This window comes from Sinocyclocheilus rhinocerous, unplaced genomic scaffold (genome assembly GCF_001515625.1).
Source record: "Sinocyclocheilus rhinocerous isolate Xijiao unplaced genomic scaffold, SAMN03320098_v1.1 scaffold1024, whole genome shotgun sequence".
Taxonomy (NCBI): domain Eukaryota; kingdom Metazoa; phylum Chordata; class Actinopteri; order Cypriniformes; family Cyprinidae; genus Sinocyclocheilus; species Sinocyclocheilus rhinocerous.
The window spans coordinates 773,017-796,922 of record NW_015655417.1 but is presented as its reverse complement, the minus strand read 5'-3'; the positions used below and the strand labels follow the sequence as shown (position 1 = coordinate 796,922).

The 23,906-nt window shown below is 38.3% G+C and overlaps 1 protein-coding gene across 6 annotated transcripts in view; it reads right to left on the bottom strand.

Annotated features, from left to right (window-relative positions):
- Window positions 1-23,906, bottom strand: part of LOC107718289 (unconventional myosin-XVIIIa-like) — a 120,099-nt gene that overhangs the window by 37,486 nt on the left and 58,707 nt on the right. For all 6 annotated transcript variants that reach the window (XM_016525304.1, XM_016525305.1, XM_016525303.1 and 3 more), the window contains 17 exons: window positions 22,708-22,918; window positions 21,807-21,949; window positions 21,410-21,510; window positions 21,165-21,228; window positions 20,862-21,006; window positions 20,048-20,062; window positions 18,362-18,535; window positions 18,182-18,272; window positions 17,786-17,978; window positions 15,965-16,051; window positions 12,103-12,244; window positions 11,842-12,001; window positions 11,067-11,253; window positions 10,145-10,382; window positions 9,514-9,623; window positions 7,995-8,060; window positions 4,037-4,165 (listed from right to left, as the gene is read on the bottom strand). In XM_016525304.1, coding sequence (XP_016380790.1) covers window positions 4,037-4,165; window positions 7,995-8,060; window positions 9,514-9,623; window positions 10,145-10,382; window positions 11,067-11,253; window positions 11,842-12,001; window positions 12,103-12,244; window positions 15,965-16,051; window positions 17,786-17,978; window positions 18,182-18,272; window positions 18,362-18,535; window positions 20,048-20,062; window positions 20,862-21,006; window positions 21,165-21,228; window positions 21,410-21,510; window positions 21,807-21,949; window positions 22,708-22,918 — 2,256 coding nt within the window. The remainder of the gene's footprint in view (window positions 1-4,036; window positions 4,166-7,994; window positions 8,061-9,513; window positions 9,624-10,144; window positions 10,383-11,066; window positions 11,254-11,841; window positions 12,002-12,102; window positions 12,245-15,964; window positions 16,052-17,785; window positions 17,979-18,181; window positions 18,273-18,361; window positions 18,536-20,047; window positions 20,063-20,861; window positions 21,007-21,164; window positions 21,229-21,409; window positions 21,511-21,806; window positions 21,950-22,707; window positions 22,919-23,906) is intronic.

The following is a 23,906-nucleotide window of genomic DNA, read 5'->3' as shown; positions in this document are numbered from 1 at the left end:
AATTTTTTTTTTTTACATTTTATTCATTACATTGGATAGGCCTACTTATGAATTTCAAAGTATTATATTAAATTAAATGTAATATTTAGGAAGTATTTAAATGTAATATTATGAAAAAATGAATTTAAATAAAAAATAAGTAAATATATATATATTTTTTTTAAATAGTAATTTCTATATTGGGTGGGCCTACTTAGCAATTTCACAGTGTTCTCAAATTAAATTTAATTAAATCTAATATTTAGGAAATATTTAAATGTAACATTTAAAAAAAAAATTATTTAATATTTCAAAAAATAAATAAACAAATACTATTTTAAAAATCATTTCATATGCCAACCACACAAATTAGTTCAATTTGAGAACTTTTATTTTTCATATTTCTGGCATGAATGCACAGTCAGTCATCTCACACATCTCAGTGTGCAACCCACTTATTTCCACTCTAGACTCAGTTTGAAAAAACACTGCTCTACTCCATCAAGTGGACGTAAAAATGGCCTACATACTAACCCTCAGCAAAACACCCATTACAGGTGTTGATCACAAGAAGAATAAATGGAAAACAAACACATTTTCTTCAATGAGGCCGTCAGAAGGCTATACAGAGGAGTGATTCTGGAGTCGTACCAACTGTGTAGAAATGCAGCTCGAAGCAAAAGCCCCAAGCTCCTTTGAGTAATTCAATTAAACTTCAATACTACTTGGCAGCTGATTTAAACCCTGCATAAGATTTACATGCTGCAGGAACAGGGACGATTCAAATAATAGAGGATTATCTGGAAACCCAATTAGACAGGCCCAATTCAGCACATTAACGGAGCCGAGTCCGCACCCGTTGCGTTCGAGCTACGTCTAATTTGTCACGGCGAGAAAGCTTCGGCACAGAACAGAGGCAGCGCGTGGCTGACATATGCACCGCAGCTCATTTGCCACGCTTTGACCACAACAAATGCCACAAACAGCCATCTAAACAGCTTGTAAGAGACGGCAAAATCAGGAAGAGCTTCCTAATTAACATGGCAGTCTGGAGGAAATGGTGCCTGTGAGCCCTGGGGCCTGGCAGGAGGAACTAAGTGTTACGTACGAAAGGATGCGATTCCAACTAAATCGGCCACAACCCTTCCAACAGGTGTGTGGTGTGAATTTGAATAAGGATCAGCAGGTGGCATTCATCCGCGCGTATGAACACAAGGACATTTGAGCGCACTCACACGTGTCTGCAAGGGCACCTGTTCACACTGTGTCTTTAGGCAATGAGTTAATTAGACACTCGATTGGCATTCGTGAAATGCCCAGCTCCCTCTACTGTCATTTCCGCTGAACGTCAAAGAAACTTGGGGAGGAGCCAGCGAGCTTCAAAGAAGCCCACGTGGAGTTGTTCTCCTTTCAGATGCCCCCCACAGAGACAAACAGAAAGGAGGAGAGAGGAAAGACAGAGAAATCTGGAGAGACCAAAGGCTTAGAACGCACTCTAAAACTGGAACAGACTTTAAGGTGCTGAGATCCCTCCATTATCGATCGGAGAGAGAAATTGATTTTGCATTGTGGCAACTGTGGTTTGCAAGAGGAAGCCTGGTCCCACATGACTGTCTCTCAGGGATCTGCCATAACGATTCAACTCAACACTTCTTGTCTTGACATTATTAAATACATCCTACAAAACAGAAATGACTCCATCACACACTTAGGTCTTTCCACTTCCACTTTCTACTCACTTTTTTAGATTTGGAAGAGGATATGATACTGAGATTCTGTCCAAAACTGTTTTCATCACTAGGCCAGGGGCCTTTGTAGTGTTACATAACCAGACATTTAATTATCAGTGTAATGGTTCAATTTGCAGATTATTCTAGCCAAGAAATACACAACAGAATGGAAGAGACCATTTAATGACATGTAAAATAACTGACCATAGGTAATTTTGTTGAAAAATACTATAACATTAATAATATGCTATTTATTTACATTACCATTCAAAAGTTTGGGGTCAATAAGATTTTTTTGATGTTTTTTGAAAGAAGTCTCCTATGCTCATCAAGGCTGCATTTATTTGACAAGAAAATACAGTCAAAATGATTACAATTTAAAATAACTGTTTTCTATTGTAACATATTGTCATTATTCAAGTCTTCAGTGTCACATGATCCTTCAGAAATCATTCTAATATGCTGATTTGCTGCTCAAGAAACATTTCTTATTAAACCTTGATGCATTTTTTTTAATTATTTGACAAAGTTCAAAAGAACAGCAGTTATTTGAAATAGAAACCTTTTGTAACATTATTAAAAAACATCTTGCCCCAAAATTTTGAAAGGTATTGTATAAGTAAGACATGTTAATACAGTATTTAATTAAATAATAAAAAAGACTGAATGTCCATTTGTGGCAGGTTGTAGACAAAAACCAATGTTTTCGCCAACATAACTCATTACCAATTATTTCACAAACATATCTTTGAAAACATGACATAATATAAAATTATACTTGTCAATATTTAAGTTTTGTAAGTGCCTCAAACAAAGTCCTTGAACATTTATTTCAAATATCTGATATCACTAGCTGGAAAACCAAATCCTGTGATTATTTATTTCTCAACAGCATTTATTTGTGTACCTTGACTCCCAGAAATTGTGTAAAGCCAGCCAATCAGATTAGAGCTTGTCAGAAAAAGAAAGTGTTGGCATTTTTGCATGTAATATTCATTACATAGTGACTGTCAAGTGAGGTTACAGCCCATGAGGAAACTTTCTACAGCAACAGTCCAGTACAAATCCCTACACTGATCTCTCAGTCTAGCGTGACGCACAAGTTTCTGACATGTGCTTGACAAAAGATTTCTTTCTAAAGAAATAAATACCTCTGGGGACAGGTTGCTGTGATTCAGAGGCATCCAGACAAAGCTCTTTGTTGGGACAATAATTTTATAGAAAGCGGAAAATAACAGTGAACCCGCCAGCAAATGGAAAGCTGCAGTACTTATTCAAGAACTTCTTCAAAGAAGTCAAACAAATCTAGAGGTACACAAGACATCTTTTATGGCAACAGCTATAAAGCAGCTCACCTACAAATCAGTGTTACAAAAGACGCCTTACAAGGGGCCCTGCTAAACAACAGAGGCAAAAGAACAGGGTCTAAATGAAGAAAACAACCCCTACTAACATCTACGATACCAACAACAGCCCACAAGTGCAAACAACCTCATTCAAACTCCTTTTACTTACAAGAAAACATCCAGTCTTGTCTCCTGTCAGGAGCTTTGAAGTAACCTGAAAACAAAGACTCGCCAAGGAAAGCCTTTTTGGTTTGTGTGCAACGCTGAAAGAGGAAGTGGATGTTGTTGATGAAGCAAGGCAGCTGACCACCGAGGGCCAACAGCAGCATGAGGATTTACATCGAGCCCACCTCCTCCTTTCAAGCAAACTTTACTGAGACAGGGGTCCAGTCTTCTCAGGAGACAGAGACAGAGTCACAGGCAACTGTAGGACCGGCCCTCACATCCTGAGCCAATCCCACTGAGGGTATAGCATGAGTGTGGAAGTGAGAAAATGAGAATAGAGCACAAAGGATCAGAGACTGAAAGGAAGACAGAACAAAATAGAAGACGCCAGGGCTTAAACCCAAAAAGAGACAGAGTGAGTGGCAAAGCAGAAATTAATGGACAGAGAGGGGGCAGGCGAGAGTGCAAGGCACTCAGTGGCGGAAGAATCGATAGGCCTGTGATGGAGGGCAGTGGGGCAGGTGGCTTCTTCCCCGGAGATGCGCTGATTGAATGTTATCTGTCAGCGGGGGACACAGCCAGAGGGATTTTCTCAAGACAGCAACGACATTCTGATGGACTCTTGAGACAAACCTCAGGACAAATGAACTCGAGCACTGAGAGCTCTGACTGGGAGCAGAAAAGAGATGCTCAAACAAAACATTTCCACTCTGGTGGGACAAAAAGTGGCTTAAAATGTCTTTAATATTTCAGTGGTATGTATATTGTTAATCATTTACAGTATGAATTCTTTTTTATAAGGTAAAGAGAACTTACCTTCCGCTTCTTGAAGGCCTGTCGGGCCAGGTAGCCCCTGCATGCAGCCTGAAACAGGGTGATGTTGCGTCTGGTCTGGATATCTCGGTTTTCCTCTAACTTAGCCAAAACACCTGCTCTGAAGAACACCTGCAAATAGACCACTGCTATGAGAAATTTGGAAATAGAACAAACTTTCTGATATATATAATATACTATATTCACATACAGTTTCATAGTCAAGATTTTCCATTCCTGGAAAACAGTCACCCTGTATGAAAGTGTGAGGACTTCCTCTAAACCTCTGCCCATGCTCTGTTTACTTGTAATTTTCCGCTCTGTGGTGGGGGTGTCAAATCGAGTTGGATTAACACTTCGGAATCCTAATCCATTAGGCCATTTAATCAGAGAAATTTGAGGGAAGTGGACCTTGCATTTTTTCCATACGTGCATTCATCAAACTCTGTGGACATGGTCTAATTGCATTAGAATTCTATTAGTTTTAAAGATGGATTAATCTAGATGAACAGAATCCTAATTAAAACCGCACCAGATCTGGGGTGTACCTGAGAGCCTATGCTGGAAAGAAGTGCTGCTTTGGGAAAATTCTATCGTCTACAGAAGATGCACAAAAGGAATTCTGCTTTAATCATTCGAAGTTTAGGGGAGACCCAGTGTGCAACAGCACAACCTTCCAGCCTGGCTCATGCAATCTCAGAAAACCTCAGAATAATTGTCTTTCTCGCTCCAACACGCCCGCCAATGAGGCCTGCCAACGGTGCCAGCCATGTCCCATCTGCAGCTTAGCATTCTGGGTAAAGCGTCGGCCCAGAGCAGATAGTGCTTCACGATGGGAGAGGAGACGACGAGTCTTTTTTGGCTGAAGCCCACCTTGCCGAACTTTCCATCCAGATGTGAGCACAGCAGCAGAGCGGATTAAAGTCTGTGTCTAAGAGGTGTAGAAGAAGCAAACGTTTCGGCAATCTAAATGGAAATCATGCCATCTGTTTGGAACTGATCCTTGTGACTCAGGCCGAATCTGTATGCCACAAACTCAAAGCACTGATCCATAACATAGAGAGACTGAATATTTAGATGCTTTAGAGCTTCATGATTATGACAAAAAAAAAACACAACTGTCGATTTTTAACCCTGACATTGTGAAGTAATTAATCAGGGTATATACAGGAATCATGGAGTTAAATTTTATACCTTTTAAGACCTTTTTTAAGACTCTTTCCAAACATTTTAAGACCTCATCATCACCACTCCAAGTTTTAACCGGTTACATCGGCGACACTAACTTACATTTACTATATATTGATTGTAAGATAGCACAATTAAACAGACTTACTGAGAGGAGCTTGTGTGCAAGTCTGGTGGGGGAATCTGTGATTTGGGCATAACAAGTTAATAATACCCCTACTATTTTACAAATATAAAATAAAATAAAATGGCCATTGTATATAGAAACAATGGTGAGAATCTCTATACTTTAGCAGAATTCTAAAATGATGGCCATCAACTAATCATTTGTGTATTTCCTGGACACATTTTTCTCCAATCCCATTTATATAATCAGCTATTTATCAGAATGTCATTATTTTGGCTCTCTCTCCAGGCTTCTGTTCTTTGTCTGGAAGCACAATATCTTGTTGGGCTGATTGGTGTTTGTAGTGAGTTATCGTCATGCGCCAAGCCAGAGTAAACCAAACAAAGCAAGCCGGTGCAGACTTACTTTGTGATAACTCCTTATCAATACAACATAATTCAGAAGGGGGGAAAGACGCACAAGAGAATTCTCAAATTAATTAATCGAGTGACTAACCAATGCAACCCAAGAAACAAGAATTAGACCAATAAACAAAACAACTGTCAAAACTTACTGAGGAGGGAAAATAAAGCTCTCCGAGCGAACGGGGCAATGAGTTCACACAGTATATTCAAAAGATGTAGATTTTGATGCAAATGCAGACTTGACAGAGTGTCAGTACTGCACCTGATCATGTCTGAATGATCATGGAAGGTAAAATAATGATCACAACTATTACATTATTTTAACTGTGCATCCCAAGCCCATGCCAGTAAAAAAAAAAAAAAAAACACAGCCCAAAGTAGCGCAATTACCATTTTCATTCCTAAAATACATATTTTACAGTCATTGTTATGCACATTTATCATAAACACAGCTCAAATGTTTCCTACTAGTGTGGCCCAAAACATTTAGCACGGGTAGAATGCAAAATGTTTCTGTACAAGCATTTCAACCTAATGTAATTTATGCAATATTTCAAACCTTTAACCCACTGGGGAAAATCAACCCATGGCAACAGTTAAAAAGCAGCCCAATTTCGTGGGGAAAAAAACAACAACAATCCAGCATCCAACATGAGATGAAGAAGTCAGATTTGACTGATCACGGGTTAAAAGTAAGGAGAGATAACTGACAAGATGTTGGAGGATTTGCTCCTCAACAGATCCCGAGCTCCTTGACAAATATCTTTTATCGTAAGATGTGCTCCCTTTACACAGTGCGCGCGCGATCGCGGAATCGAAAGTGAACTACGACTGCAAGCGCTCATTCAAAAGGGATTTAAATAACCCACATATTGATGGCGGCGCCCTGATGCGCGAAAATTACATACAATATTAGAAAGTTTGCGGGAGCGGACACAAAAATCGCGGGAGCGGATGGGAGCATGCGGTAATGGTCAGAAATTCAGCGAGAGCGGGATCAACAAGCCCCGCGCTATCACACAGCGGCGCAGTCAGTCAGTGAGAGTCGTAACAGATGACGTCAAATCTTGCGGGATTGCATAAATAAACTACACAGAACCCCACTATTCGGACAAATATACGTAATGAAAAGATTACACAAAATGTAATACCTTGGAAAATGGCATTTAAGACTTTTTAATACTTTTTAAGGGCCTTAATTTTCTCTAAATTGATTTATCAACTTTTAATACTTTTTAAGACCCCACGGACACCCTGTTAATTTAGATTAATAGCAGTTTAGTGTGAGCTCACTGACTGTCCAAGTTCTGAATCACACAAATGCTCCCCTTATAATCAATGAATTAAATGTAAAACAAATCTTGTCTCTATGACATATTCCAAATGTTCAACAATACTTTTTGCTTCCATTCTATGCCAGGTGATGTTTTCAGGACTCATTTTTGGTGTCCCACGAACAAGAGTGAAAACAAGCACCTGTGGAACAGGCTTAAAATGCACAAATTGGCTCACTGATTGGCCATATCATTCGTGCAGTCAACAAGTCAAGTTCACCTTTATTTCTATAGAACTTTATACAATAGATTTTGTCAAAGCAGCTTCAAAGTGATAAACAGGAAAATAGCAGAATCAATTATGGAAATGCAATAATGAAGACAGTGCAGAGACAATAGTGTCATAATTTAGCTCAAATTAGTTAAGTGTTGTTTCAGTTCAGATAGGGCTGCACAATAAATCATATTTTAATCGTGATCGCGATTTCGGCTTCTCTCGATTTATTAAGCATAATCATCTGTGTTATTTGCCCGCTGATTATTTATCCTGAAAACTTCTCTTTTTAATTTGCCATTTGTGTTTCAAGCCACAAGCTTTCATGGTTGTAGTTGCCAGATGTCAAGAGTTCAAATCCCCCGATCTTAAAATCAACAGACACGTCTGTGATTGGTTACAATGCTCAGCTGCTACAAAACACATTGTAAATAGATGCAACAGGAGTAAACCGACATGATATGTGTATTAACACTTTTCCGTAATCGCAATCTTAACTATTCTTTTTATTAATTGTGAAGTCCTAGTTAGCGTGTTAAAACATTTAATTCCAGACAACTAAATGACATAAAATCTCTGCTGGCTAGAGTGTATAACTTAAGTATTGTACTTAATGAGCCACTTCTGGGTCTAACATCACAAGCTACATTATCGTTTTTTATGTTTAGTACATGTATTGTGAGGTATGACTTACCCTGCTCAAGCCCATGTGATAACTGCTTTTTTCCAGCTCAAGAGACTCCAGCAGCTCTTCGACAGCCTGAAACGCACAGAGAGACAGACACGCGTATAAAACAGTGAGACAGACATAAAGATCTAGTGTGTCGTCCACCTCAGCAGAGCACCAAGTAGAGTGCTGACTGGGGTGCTCTTTCTGTCCAAAAGCTAAGCCACCTTGGGGAAACTGGGTCACAAACAACTGTCTTAATGTCTGACCCCTCTCTTCCACTCACCCATGAGTGTTTTCTTCCTGACAAGATGTCAGGCAAATAATAACATGGCAGGGGATTAAAAAAATCTTGGTGGACTGATGACTAATGGCTAGAGTTGGAGCTAAAAGCACAAGCAGGTATTGAGTGCTCTCTGCAGGGGCACAGGGGCTGTCTGGAGAACCGGTTCAGTGGTGAGAGACAAGCCAAAAGTCACGTCTCAGACTGAGCCGCGACAGATAGATCACAGGTCTAATTGGGGAATCTGCTGAGAATTAGTTACCAAAGAGAGACCTCTGAAAAACATGGCTAAAGCAACATGAGAGCAAAGATCATTCTCATGAGATACATATATTTGAGCCTGTAACTGACCTATTACCTGTGGCATAAATAGATAATATACATACAGTACCAGTCAAAAGTAGTACAAACAACAAATAGAAGTATGGGAACTGTACCAGTCAAAAGTAGTATGTTATCAAACCACAAATAGAAGTATGGGAACTGGGACCAAAAAAAAACTGAATCAAAACTATATTTTATATTATTTTCCTTTACTATCTGGTCCATTCATACTATAAAATGAATAAAATAAAATCCACTGTATATTTTTAACTAACTTTATAATTTGAAATCAAATCATATTACATTTAAACTATATTTGATATTATTTTCCCATAATATAATAATACATATAATATTAATCATATTAATAAACTAAAATAAAATAAAATAAAATTTAGTTCACTTTCTGGTCCATTCATGCTAAAAAGTTTTTTAGTTAAGTAAATTGATTATTACCATTTGATACATTACCATTTATATTTGTCAAAAAGCTAATAAAGCATTTAAGCATACACCTTTAGATCAAAGTGTCTTTAAGGTCATGAGAAACCTATATTCAGTTAAATATGTCCAAATGTTTCAGTGGAACATATACATTAAAATGCACATATTTACACACATATATATATATCCATTTATATACACATGAAGTTCACATTGGGACATTACGGGTCTTTGTAGACTCAATAACAGAAGCAGGGTCAGTGACAGGACAGAATGCCACTGATAGAGTCGTCACTCTGGGCCCTGATTAAAGACTTTATTGCCCTGTCACCAGAGCAGAGCCGAGATTAAGAGGAAAAAGATGTGTACAACAACACAGCTCTCTGCCCTGAGCATTGTCATAATCAATTACATGGAAGAGCAACTCTTGAAGGAGGAGCTAAACGGCGCTCAGAGAAACAACACACTCACAAACACAAATAAAAGGACACTCACCCTTCTCTCATCGGTTACGATGTAGTTCCGCCCATGCTTCTTCGTCAGATAGGGAGACAGCACATCAAAGCGGCGACGGAACTCCGAAAAGACCAAATGATCGGGATAACCTTGAGGAAAGGGAGAGCCGAACGACAGGAGCATTACAGGAGAAGGACATGTGTGATTCTAGAAAGCTACAGGTCTGTGGAGGTTCAGCAGAGAGCAATGATGAGGGCATTGGTCAGTTGCTTATCTTGAGAATGTTCTGCTTACTCAGGGCTTTAGGCTGAAATGTGCCAAAACAGTTTCCAGTGACATTTTGCTGATTTCACTGCAATGTTTTCAAAAAGACTACTCAACAAAATAAACTCATGAACGTCTCCGAGAATGAAAAAAAAAAAAGACATCTAGAATACTACGTAGCATCTGGCCACATAAGCCCTACAAAGGTCAACAAACCCTGCGAGAAAAATGCGATATTCGCAAAAGTCAAACCTGCATGGAAAATTTGAACTTTTAAATCTTTCCTCTTTTCAGACATTTTTCTACATTCTCTTCAAAATAAAGGTCACAGATCGATAACCAGGGTCATTCAGTGTCTTTATCTTATGTTTTAAATGCCTTTTAAAAATGCTTTTTAAACTCTAACCTTGGCGGTAGATACGGAGGGCGTCGAGCAGTTTGGAGCCACGGAGCTGCGCCCGGAGCAAGCACACATCCAGCTGCATGAGGCCGTTGTCACAGCTTTCTCCGTGTGCGTCTATCTCCCCAGAGCGAGACGAGGGTCCTCCCAGCACCTTCAAATCCCCAGCTGAAGTCTCTGCTTTAGGCAGCAGACAGTGCACGAAGTGCACCCTGGACCGCCTCACTGTGTCTATCAGTGCATCCTACGGGAAAACACAACAGTCACATTAAGTTCAGAAAAGCTGTTTGACCATATTACAAAATTTTCTGACACTAATGGGTCATGATTAGTGGTTGATATTTGGCATTTCTCAATTATCTGCCAATATGTTTTTTTCTGTTTGGCTGAAAAGTGCGAGTGGGACCTTTATTTTGATAGTGCCGGGACTTCTATTTTGCAGCTCTTTCTGAAGTACGAATTATTATTTTACAGGTTTATTTTTTCATCAACTTATTAAATTACTTTTTCATATTGGTTCATTTTAGAATTATTTACTTCTAATTTGGTAAATATTATGTAAAATAAATATAAATTTAATTTCAGCATGAGAGACTTATCATCTTTAAATTAAATAGGACATCAGATACCCTGCTCTAAGAGATTCCATCGGCCATCAAAAAATCTGTATTGTCGACCTCTAGTCACAATGGTTATAAATGGTTATGAATAACTTATTAATGAGGGTGACTGGTTTATCTAGATTTTCTACTTCATATTTTAGCATGTTTAGTTTTAGCTCTAAGATCTTTAAAAACACATATTGAGAGCCCTACATTTTCTATTCCAGTCAAGGAGGTCCATAATAAGGTTCCATTTCATTGCTCTCTGTCTAGCTGTTTTGAATGCATTAATGTATGGATGTAGTTTTCACATCTGAAGTACTCACCACTTGCAGTTTAATCTGGATGCAGAGGGACTTCTTTTTAACAGCGGCCACACCAGTGGTGAAGGTCTTTCTCATGCTTGTTGCCCTGCGCAAGGCCAGCTGTGATCCGCCCTCAAGCCCAGCAATAGAGCCTGACAAAACTGTGGCTCCCCCTGAACGCCCCATAAACAAGCAGCTGATATTCTTCCTGCAGAGAGAAGGACCAGAGTATACACAGAATGAGCTGGATCATTTAACGCCTCCACAAGTGAAATATGCAACATTTGAAATAAGCAAAAAAAGGTTGTCATTACACATAATCGTATCTCAGCAGTTGCTTTTTCAGTAACAAGTAACATTAGCTTCCCAAACACTGAACATATAGTAAACGTTAATTTGACCAAAACACTTCAAGTTAACTGGAAAAAAAACACATTAAATATTACTATATAATAATGATAATAATCATATTAATAATAACAACAATAATAACAAATTTATTTGTTATTATTTAAACTATAAAAACTAAATAAATAATTGTGTAAATTTTTTTATAAATAATTAAATATTTATTACTTAAAGTAAAAAATGTAATCAATAAATATTTAATAAAAAATTATTGGCTTTCTTAATTCCTTCTCTTTCAAACATTTAACCATAGAGTAATGATTCTCACTGCATTTTCACATACATGTTATAACCGACCCAAACTCACAGCGCTTACAGAGATGGAGTTCGCTAAATGTTTGTACCAGCAGGCAAATATTAGTAATTCATTTCATAATAAGGGTCTTACTTCTGAGAGTCCTGCAGTAATATGGCCGCATTCTGAGAGGCAGGATTCTGTTTGGCATGGCTCAACCAGCCCCGAGCATCATACTCCACCCAGTCAGTCCCATGGCTGTGACCCAACAGAAAGTGATGTGCCTTCTCACTCTTCAGCAGCAGGGCAGGGCCTGAGGGACGCATTTAGGTTGCATGATCTTTTCATACATAAATGTCTATGTGTTAAAGTATGTGTGTGGTTGGGCATGCGGGAGGTGTATTGTGTTCTGACCTTTGCTCTCTCCGTCCACAGGGCTGTAATAACTGAAGAGTCTCTCCAGCAGGGTTTCCTCTGAGCCTCCGGGCTGCAGAGCTTCTTCCTCCATCAGCCACAGCAGGCCCCTCGCCTCATCTGTCCTGGCCAAGGTCCGTACCTGAATCACATGGACATGCAAGAGCACTTTGTTAGACTCTAACCGTAGACGCGACCGTAATATAAAAGGGGAGCTGAGGACAAAACCGATTCAAATCCCGGACGAGCCCCCGATTTAGGTTTCAACCCCAATTTCGAGCCATAGTATAAATACTTTTTAATGTTTAACCTTGTAAAGCCTGATATATAAATGAACAGTCAGAAAAATCAAATCTTTTTTTTATGATCAAAGCTCTGATCATTTTTGGGGGGCAAAACATATAATGCAATACAATACAATGATGATTGTGAGATGAACAGATAAACATTTCTCGAAAGCTTAATGTGTCATATTTGACACTCACATTTTAACATGAATTTTGTAATAAATTATGTATTGATAATCAAGTGAACATAAGTTGCTTCAGTCTTGTGTTCAAGTTATTCTTACGTTTACTTTATAAAAATCCGTATAAATTTCACAGCAAATAGGCATCTAGTAGATCTAGTGTACAACAGGTTTTCAAGCAAAGTTTTGATCATGTTGATAATTTGCATATCAAATATAAAATAGGCTTTATAGGGTTAATTCACAGAATAAAGGACATTTGTGAATGTGACCACACTTTAAAGCATTAACCTGTTAGAAAAGGACCTCTAAAACCTTATGACAGCACTACCAACTCATCACTCTCGGCAAGGTTACACCACGTTTTTTGAAATTCTTTGCCACCGAGATTTTTCTCATGAATCAACAGTGAGACTAACAAGACGTTAGACCCTAATGCGCATGCTGCATCTTGGCTATAACAAGCTCAATCTCTCTCAAAAACGTTGTTTACTCGCAATTCAAGCCCCTTTCATTCATCAAGACTGTGCATTGTTTAATTTACTTTTCATTTCATATTTCGATAATGACCTCAAACACAACATTAGTCATTACATGAAAGCAATTACTATCCTTTATAGAATAAGAGAGAGGAGTAGAAAACGAGGGGAAAAAAGGCTCCTCATTAAAGGCCTGTATTAAGTAAGAGCTCCAGGGCAGTCAAGCAGGCATTTTTAAACCTTACACTCTGCCTGTCTACTTAAGCAATTAATACCAGTAATGGCTTCTCCCTTGTTCTGCTTTACCGCACTGACATTTTGCAGGCTGCTGAATAACTGTGGATGAGGCCGGTGCGGAAAAGAACTTACAGCAATTACGTTGGCTTATGAATATGCTCAGAATCTGTCTTTAAATATTACTTTTCACACTGATGAGTAGGGATGGGTATCGTTAAGGTTTTAACGGTATTACTACTCTTACCGATACTGCTTATCGATTCGGTACTTTAACAGTATTCTTATCGTACTTTTTGTTATTTATATATATGAACAAAGAAACAAAGTAAAACAAACTGACAAATACAATAAGACAAATATACAAATGAAATGAAATAAACAGTGCTTTCATTTTTCCATGAAGGTCTACTAACATTACTGTTCAGGCAAGTAATTAATTTACAAGTAAGTAATTAAGTATTACAAGTAAATTAAGTAATTACAGTTTTCACTGTATGTATTGATAGATTAATGCTTATTAAAGCTATAACGTTATTCAGATTAAGAGCAGATTTGCATTTTGATGGCCCAAGCGCCAGTCTGTCACTTTAAGACAATATATTGACATACATCGGATTTTCTCCCAACTGTTCTCCTCCACTTAAGACATAAACTGTGTTTAAGTAAATACTCTCCAAGCTGGCCATTTTGACGTATTTTTGTGTGTATTTGATCGATTGGACATGCACCCGAAGCTCTAAGTGTAATTTGTTTGTCCGTTTTGGAGCGCGCCGCGCGCACACATTTCAGCCTGAGGAACAGCGTCTCTTGTGCGGATTGTGCTTTCCACATTTTATTATCAAACATGTCCCGCAATTTAGCAACAGTGTAAGACGGCCTTTTTCAACAATCACCGATTGTGCTGATTCTGACTTTAAGTTTGGGTTTTAGGGAGGAATGAATGCACACCGCTGTGAAGGGAAAAAAAGTTGCGCTAGAAAAAATGCGGCTATAATCCTTAAAAGTCAAAATCGAAATAAAAAATTTTAATTAGCTTAATAAAACAGCCACAGGCCTAAAGTGTAAGCAGACGTTTGAATGTTTAGTTCTCTCCTCTATCATAATTAAGCAGGGCTTTCATGTTGCGCGTGCTGAAGCTCCTCCGCACGAGCGCGATCTCGCTTCTGAATTGCGAATAGCAAAAATGCATCATAGACAAATGTTTGAATATCATTGCATATAAAAACAGCTGGCGACTCTGGTGAGATAGAATTTGCAAGATAATATATGCTATGTATATATAGCAAAAATAAATGTATGTGTGTTTTCTTAATTTCTCTAGTACCGATAGCAGAACCGTTAACGTCAGAGCTTATCGATACTCCGGTCTTTCATAATTTAGCCCCGGGACCGATTAAATACCGGGTTTCGGTACCCATCCCTACTGATGAGACCGTGTCACTATGCCTCAGTACTATTTTCATCAGACACAGATTTGCTAATTAACCTGTCAGGGTTGTTTTAGCGAGTGCTTTCAATTCATTGATTTTTTTAATGCTCATTTGACAATTTATGAATTTCTTTCAAAACTTCAGTAAATTGAAAAGCAGAAAAAGACTTAAAAGATTATATGACTACACAGGCAATTGTGTTTATTCAAGTCGTAAAACTGTAATTGGTGATCGAGACCACTGGGGGCACTCAAAACACTTTCTAGTGACACTCAAAGCAGCTTGTCAGAAATAAAAATTACACTCATCGTTTTTGCAATCAGTCACATATCACTGACCCATTCTAATCTAAAATCCTTTTTTAAGCAGAGGATGCCTGTTTTAATCTATTAATTCAATCATAAGTAAAGATGGTTACCTGACATACTAATGGAAATTGGTTGCAGCAATATCTAGAAAATTAATAATTAAAATGCCCTATCTTGCAGAGTGTGATTGGTATATTGCTGAGAAAAGTAACATGTACCATGTGTCCACGCAGGTGCAGTCAAGATGACAATAAGAAAGTTATGTTTTAAACTAACAACACATAGCATATACTGTAGGTAATAATATATACTACCGTTCAAATATGCATACACACACACACACACACAAGATGAAATGCTGTCAAAACAGAGTTTCCAGTGTCAAATATAAGGTACAAATAAAATCTGAGCTAAAAATCTGTCTCTGATTCCAGTATGATTCAGATTTAACAGGGACTACTAAGCATGATCCAGACACTTTTTGTGACAGAGACAATGTCATCAAAAGTGCTTTCATTAACAAAGATGCTGAACGCTGTGCTTTAAAAAGAGGGAGGGCACTTCCCACTCAATACACATATAGAGAAAAAGAACAGCCTCTCCGGTCTCATTAACATCCCAGAAAGCCACGTTCCTGACACGCTGCTCCTGCAACGACTGGCTAGATATGACAATATAATAACTTGCCGCCACAGATAACAACTTTGAGGTTGAGTTCGCACTCAAATGACAAACTAAAGGACACAAAAGTCATTGAGTAGAACTTTCAAGCAGTCAAACAGTTTTTCCCCAACGTTGTGTGAGAGACGAGGGAAAACTCAGTGATTCAAGTCACTGCTGAAACTGAAAAGCCCACATTCTCCAGATAAGGCCCCTTTGGGGACAGACTGGGATGCACTACAAAAACCTGAGGAGGAAAGAAAGTAAAGAGTTGCTTACCAATGCTTGAGTGGAGGCTTGGTCTATAGCTGATACAGACAGTGATGTACTGGACTCTATGTCATCTAATGCAAGCTCTATGTTTTCCTAAACAGGGATAAAGGGAGTATTAGTCAGCTACGATTTCAAACTGATTTGGGGTTAAAGGTTTCTATTTTTATTTTTTTTTCATGTGTCTAATACCATATTTTTTCTTGTTCTATTATTTTACAGCCTCGTGGCCAAATAAAAAACCAAGTAAGAGGCTGAAGCATGAAAATTTATCATTTCAAGACCTTTGATTAAAGGTGCTATAAGCGATTTGAGTGGAATGTTACTCAGACATCTCACTGAATTCAGTGCCCTGAAATACCAAGCCTGTCTCTATGACAGCCCTAAGTTCTGTGAACTGCCAAAAATATATGCGCACTGGCCAATCAGATCACTATGAGGCAAATTCTGTGACTAAATGTGCGGTCAACATTTACCATTGTTCGAGTGAGGGAATTTCTCATGAGGTCAAAAGATATTCCCACATAGATTTTGCGATGGGTTGAATTTCGTAAATATTTCACTAAATGTGAACACACCGTAAAATCACAATGAAACGGAAGTAGCAACAGATTTTTTTTCTTCTGTATTGTTATGTTCACCCAAGTGTTACAGATTAGGGTGGGAACTTTTTTCTATCCATTGGTTGTTAATTGGATTTTGGGTATGTGGGTGTTGCACTCAAAAATTCTGTTGTTTTCACCCAAAGAGTTAGAGTTATGAGTTATGAGAGTTAAGAGTTATGACATCTTGATTAAACATTATAAAATAAAAAAAGTACAAATCAAATTTATACATGGATGAACTGTTCACAATAAGCTCTATAACGTACATTTACAAATTTTTAGAACAGAATTTTCATTTCATGCCGACTGAAAGTCTGTAGGGAGTTCCAGAACATCGCTTACAGTACCTTTATCTCTATGACTGATCTCTGATTGGCTCATGTACTTAGCCTGATTATTGATTGTGTTAACAAGGTAAGCACATTTGATTATGATAGCTTAGACAAACATGTTAATTCTGCATAATTAAATTTGAGGTTGTAATAAAATCAAGATCGATTTAACTCAGCTAGACAGCCCAAATGAATTGAGCCTATAATTTATTTAATAAAAAAAAGGAATAATTTGATAGTTGTAACGGGGTGGACTGCTGCACCTCCTTGTAGCGCTCTAGCTCCTGTACAAAAGTGCGTTCGTGGAAAAGCGTTTGGAGACGTTCTTGGGTGTAGTTGTGGCACAGCTCCTCAAAGGTGGCTCCACGGTCTCGCTTGGCTAACTTTGGGTTCTGGAATCCCGGTGTGTCCACAATAAGCAGAGAGCACAGGGAATGTTGACTCGACTTCAGCGCTCTAAACCAGCACAAACATACAATAGATATATATTTAATGTATGTTAGAGTCCTCAAACAATATAGGCTTTTTCCTTGTTCACAAATGAAACTGGGATCTATGGTAGGCAATTTAAAAACCTACATTAATAAAAAGAAAATGAATGTCCTGACCATGAGAGGTAACAAACATTACCGGTTAACAAGTGAGATGACCAGAGTAAAGAGTTCAGAGTAGAGTCCAGCAGCCATGGCCTCCAGACACTCCAGAGCTGTGATCTTTGGAGCTGTGAGGCAAAACATACATTTTAATACTGCCAAAGCCAGCAAACACAATTCCTTTGTATCAGAGGTCTTGTATTATGCAAGCTCTTACCCGAGTTGTCTCCTGTCGAATATAATTTTTTTTTTTTTTTTAAAGGAATAATTTGATAGTTGTAACGGGATGGATTTATGCACCTCCTTGTAGCGCTCTAGCTCCTGTACAAAGGTGCGTTCGTGGAAAAGCGTTTGGAGACGTTCTTGGGTGTAGTTGTGGCACAGCTCTTCAAAGGTGGCGCCACGGTCCCGCTTGGCTAACTTTGGGTTCTGGAATCCTGGTGTGTCCACAATAAGCAGAGAGCACAGGGAATGCTGACTCGACTTCAGCGCTCTAAACCAGCACAAACAAACAACAGATGCACATTTAATGTAGGTTAGATGCATCAAACAATACAGGCTTTTTTTCTCGTTCACAAATGAAACTGGGAAGTATGGTAGGCAATTTAAAAGCCTACTCCCACTACTAATCTTTACATTCTTAATGGGAAAAAGGCAGACATTTTTGTCCTGACCATGAGAGGTAACAAACATTACCGGTTAACAAGTGAGATGACCAGAGTAAAGAGCTCAGAGTAGAGTCCAGCAGCCATGGCCTCCAGACACTCCAGAGCTGTGATCTTTGGAGCTGTGAGGCAAAACATACATTTTAATACTGCCAAAGCCAGCAAACACAATTCCTTTGTATCAGAGGTCTTGTTTTATGAAAAGTCTTACCCGAGTTGTCTCCTGTCCCAACATCATCTGGTCCCTGGCGGAATGAGGTGGATCTCTGTAAGGTTCCTTTGGGCTGGTGTTTGAAGATAGCAGACGAGAGCTCTTCTAGGGTGCAACCCAAGAGGTAAGCCGCCTTCTGGGCCCACTCATGACGTGCAAATTGCTTCCGGCCCGCTGTGAGATGCACAGGGACAGTGTAAATATACCATGTCGAATGAAGCAACACTAATGACTGTGGGGCTCTTATGGTATCTGAGAGAAGTCTTGTGCAATTCCGCTGATTATTTCATTAATGTACAGTCATATTAGCTTTAGGATACAGATTTTTAGAAAAGATCCAGTTTTAACCAAATATTGAAAGTTTGGAAGAAAAACAACAGTGGTTTTCATCTGGCGCATTATGAATTAAAGTAAAGTAAAGGTTAGTTCCGGTCATGGATGATAAAATGCTGTTTGATTATGCTTTTTTAGAATATCAATTTTAAAGGGAGGAAAAACTCTTTCCATATATTTTGTTCTTCAAATTTGTCATCCAGTCAATCACTGTGGTATTTTCATGCAAATCCATCCGTTACTTGGTAAACACTTGCCAAATTAAGCAGATGCCATGTGTGACATGTCCTCATCCTCAAAAAATCATGAGCAAAACTATAGAAGGTAAAAGAAACTACATCCTAGACTAGATTAAATATGGATTCAACTGAAACAAAGATGAGTTTCAAGATTACTGGTTGCTGGAACAATTATAAAACATTAGTGTAAATATATGTCATATTATTATTTTGTATATGGCTGGGCATATACACCTCATGATAATATTAATAAACATAATTATTTGCTTATATTCAAACAAATATCAAATACAATTCTAATAGTATTTGGTTGAATATGTTTGAACAGATTACATTGTTTTATCAAAAAACAATTATTTTTTTTTTACAACAAGCTATTTTGGTACCATATTGTTGATATTCGATGTAAATTTTGACAACCACTATTGAAAACCACTGACTGTATAAAACTCTCACTTTCAGAACTGTCAAAAATTGGTCTGATGATGTCTGTGAGTTTTAACGTTTAGACATCACAGAAAATGTGTCAGCTTTTAAAACATTTTTTAAAGGATTTTCAAATGTGTCGCAAAAGCAGATATTGTTCCGACTGACCTCAGAGCTAACCACAGAGTCATACACAAGAAGAGTGACACACAAGCTGAAGTGAAGTTGCCACAACCAGAAGAGGTCGCAGAGAGAGAGAGACGGAAAACAACACAGGCCTCTGGTGGAATAGATGAATGCCAAAAATAAACAAGAACTGAGAGCGAACAGGCTTTTTATTTGTGTTTGCGGCTTAACAACAGAAAAGCACTGCAGAAATGAAAAGTCTACAACATGGAGAAACATCAGAGAGCCTGGGATTTATAAGACAACAAAGTTACGATGCTCCCCTCCCTCACCCGCACATATTCCCTCCAAAGTTTTATCTAAGCTTCAAGACTAAGACATTGTTATAAACCTCTAAAAGAAAAGAAGCCCAGCAGTGAAATGAAAGAAGAAAGAAAAGAAGACAATAATGCAAATGCAAATGGAAATGTCTGGCAACTACGATAACAGCATAAAACCACACACACATACACAAATGAGGTATTTGCTTGTTGTGCTGATATATAATATTCTTGCTCTTTACCTTCATCAGCCTCTGCTTTGTAACATAGGCATGCAGGTACAGGAAAGAGTACCAGACTAGAACGAACGGATCTACTGCAGATACTGAGCAATTCAGTGACTGCAGTGACGATATATCAGCAACAAACTAGTACACATCACATACAATTAAAACAGACATATGGCCATGTATTCAAATCCAAGCCCACACACACCTTTCCCACACCATTTAATTACTGGATAATGATTTTTTTTTTAAATAGCTTTATAGAAATTTAACACAAAAAAAAGAGCAATTTTCCATGATTTTATAAGATAAACACACACACACACACACACGTTGGTATTGGTGGTTTACGGGGACTCCCCATAGGCGTAATTGTTTTTTCTACTGTACAAACTGTATTTTCTATCGCCCTACACCTAAACCTACCCCTCACAGAAAACTTTAGATTTTCAAAAAAAACAAAAAATTTTAAGCCTTTTGAATTACAGGGACACAGGAAGTGTCCTCATAAACCACCTTCATATTGTAATACCTGTCATACCCATGACATTATACAAATTTGTGTCCTCATAAACAACCCAAACCAGTGCACACACACACACACAATTTGAATATTCCCAGCAATTTCTGAGTTTCCCATGACTGTGGACCCTAGAGACAGCATACACACAAACTAACGTTAAAAAAGTGAAATCGCAATGAACCACCCGTTTAAACGTTCTAAATATGTTTTGCTAAGGGTTTATGCTGGGGTTATTGGTGATTTGGGATTTCTTGAAAGTAAATCAATAACACACCACACTGTCTGACTGGGTGAGCGTTGCATTACCTTTTGTGGCCCCCGCAGCTCCAAGGTGGTATATGGCCCCAAGGATGAGCCACAGAGCTTTCTGTTCATCAGAAGAGATGCCCAGCACCTTCATAGCTGCCTGCAGTTTAGTGAACTGTTGTGATGCCTTTTGCTTGTCCTCAGACTGTGTATACACACACACACACACACACAAAAAGAATATTAGAAATAAAATAAAACACATTTTATTTGTTGTATGCATTGCCCACTAAATTAATAAATCATTTTAAAAATGATTTTGCTTCTGCTGCTGGCAAACTATTCAATCTACTCAAAACTAACCTTAGTTTGAGGCACAATCCCAAAAGCACTGTTCTCTGCAAAGTGGTTAAAATGCAACTCCGTTCTGCAGGAAAATTGAAATACAATCAAGTTATTAAATAATCAAGGTATTTTACAGATTTCTTCGATAGTGCAAGCTTTTTTAAGAGCAGAAATGTTGGGTTCCAGGCAAAATAACTGAAAAATTCAATAGCAAAAGTACATTTGTTTTAAAAGCACACTACATTCAATTACCATGACTTTACCTGAGTGTGCTGTCTGCTCCAGCCATCATGTAATAAAAAACATTAAAAGTGGACTCCGTCTCTGGTCGTTTCACCACCCTCAGCTTCTCCAGCAGCATGGTCTACATATAAAATAAAGAGATTAATGAATCTTAGTCAAATCAACAAAACATAACAAACAGAATGGACATGTTTATATAATTACAATAGGGGAATTCTATTTTTTGCCCATTTTGCACAGTATTGTACTATACAGTGATTAAATTATTAAAACTTATTATTATAATAAATGTATGATTATTATTATTGATTGAAGTGGGTGGTTAGATGATGGGTTGCCATTTAACTATAAGTCATAAAATTAGTACAATGTGCATTTTATATAATTTAGATATGACCCAGTACTATATCGACAAACCTGGATAGAGGCAGAGGCCACCTGACCAGCCTGGTCAAAATCCAGCGAGACGATCTGGGAGAAGCGGCTTGCGTTATTGTTCATGGAGGTGGCACTGTTTCCAAAGGCCTCTAAGATTGTGTAGACCGCTTGCCATTTCTCAGCTGGAAGAGACACGTTAATATTTAACTAAAGGACTCACTCTTTAACATTGACCGCACTCGAAGAGAGGATCCTGCATACAGAGTTGAGCATACGGAGATAACATCACAGCCTCTTTAATGGTATAGTTGATGAGCACTGTAGTCTTCATTAGGTCATTATTGACCAAGCAGGGGCTGAGCAGGCCCTGAAGACAGCTAATTATCAGAGTGCTTTAGTGGGCATCATTAGCACAGACCTCATCTGTCACCCTCTTCCCAGCGCTCACACTCTCCCCACGCTATACAAGCCCATTTCCAGTGACCGCATGACACCCTTCCATTTACCCTTTACCACAGGCTGTTCCAGCTTTTCAAGCACATAGATATAATACACAGTTAAAAATGGGAATGCACAATGATCATATTATACTGGCCAATATTAGCAATTCAACAGTATTTTGTTTTTCTAGGCTTGGTTACAAAAGAACAGTTTTAAAAAGAATGACTTCTATTGTGAAATTCTGATGCTTTCACACCAGATTGCACTTTTACACATTTCAGTTTGAATTGCCCAGAAGAGTTAAGTTAAATTAAATTAAATAATGAATGTCAGATTGTAGCTTAAAAATAAAAAACACACTTTCTTTATGTTATTAAAGTATGCAAGCATTGATTTATAATATTATAGGCCACCAGCATTAGCCAAAATTTTAGTTCATCCCTAGAAAACCATTTAAAATTGCTAGGAGATGAGATTAGTAAGGCTCCTGTTTCTGTACCAGTAAATATCTTTCCAGTGCTGCCGGCGATGGACACCAGATACTGAACTAAATGCTGGCAGTTTGTGGTCTTGCCACTGCCACTCTTTCCCAGCAGCACGACGGACTGGTCCTGTCGTGTTGTCAAAAGGTTTCGGTAGGCAGATTGAGCCACTGCATATATATGAGGGGACGTGTCTTCTCGACGGCAGCCTTTGAACATGTGCATCACCTGAAACGTCAAAGAGAAAAAATAAACTTCTAACAAACAAACACATTCATTTTCTTTATGCCTCTTGCCCGAGAAAACAGAAGTCTGTGGACAAGCTTAGTGAAGATCATTGTTGGGAAAACAAAAGCAAGGAGCTTACAGGCCAAACTAATAATCTAATAATCTTAATGTATTACACAGTGTTTATTTTCTGTTCAACAGAAAAGTCAATAATGAAAACCTTAAAGCCTCAAATGTAAACCCATTAATATTCATTTTCCATTGAAGGGAAAATCAATAGCTGTTAATTTGAAAAGAAAGTTGGCGTAAACCATCTTTCCAGCACTAAGTGCAATAACATTTTCACATATATCATAGTTTCAGCTTTAGAATGCAGAAAACACTCATCATGGCACATATTCAACTTGATCCATAATGCAAAATCACTTAATTAGGACCAATGACCGAAATAAATTCTCTTCTGGATCGTAATTACATTTTATGGGTAGTACTTTATCTTGCATGAAATCCAATAAAGCTCATTTGCGGCTTTCAGTTGCCCATTTCCTATTGCGTTTAACTGACGAAGGGACAGTTGTATAAAATATAGTAGCCATAATGCACAGCATTGCTGCCACAGTGAGTATTTCCGCCTGTAATTGCATATTGTCAGAATATATAATGCATTTGATGAACTATGAGGTCATGTGAATATTTGTTGCCAACTGTTTTATGAGTATTGGGATGCTATATAATAAAGTAGTAGGCATATTTGGATGCAAGGAGTGTGAAAGAAAACAAGAGCTCTCACCTTCTCTGAGTACATGGAGGGGGCACTGGTAGGGTTGATGATCACCATGTTGGGCCCCGCGTATGTGTGGATGAGGTTTCCTCCATAGCGCTGGCGCAGGGAATGCATAACACTGGACTCATTCAGGTAGAGCAGAGCTGCCAAGTCCTCACAGCGGTCAAATGATGGGGGGTTCGCCTGGATTGAAGGGTTTAAAAT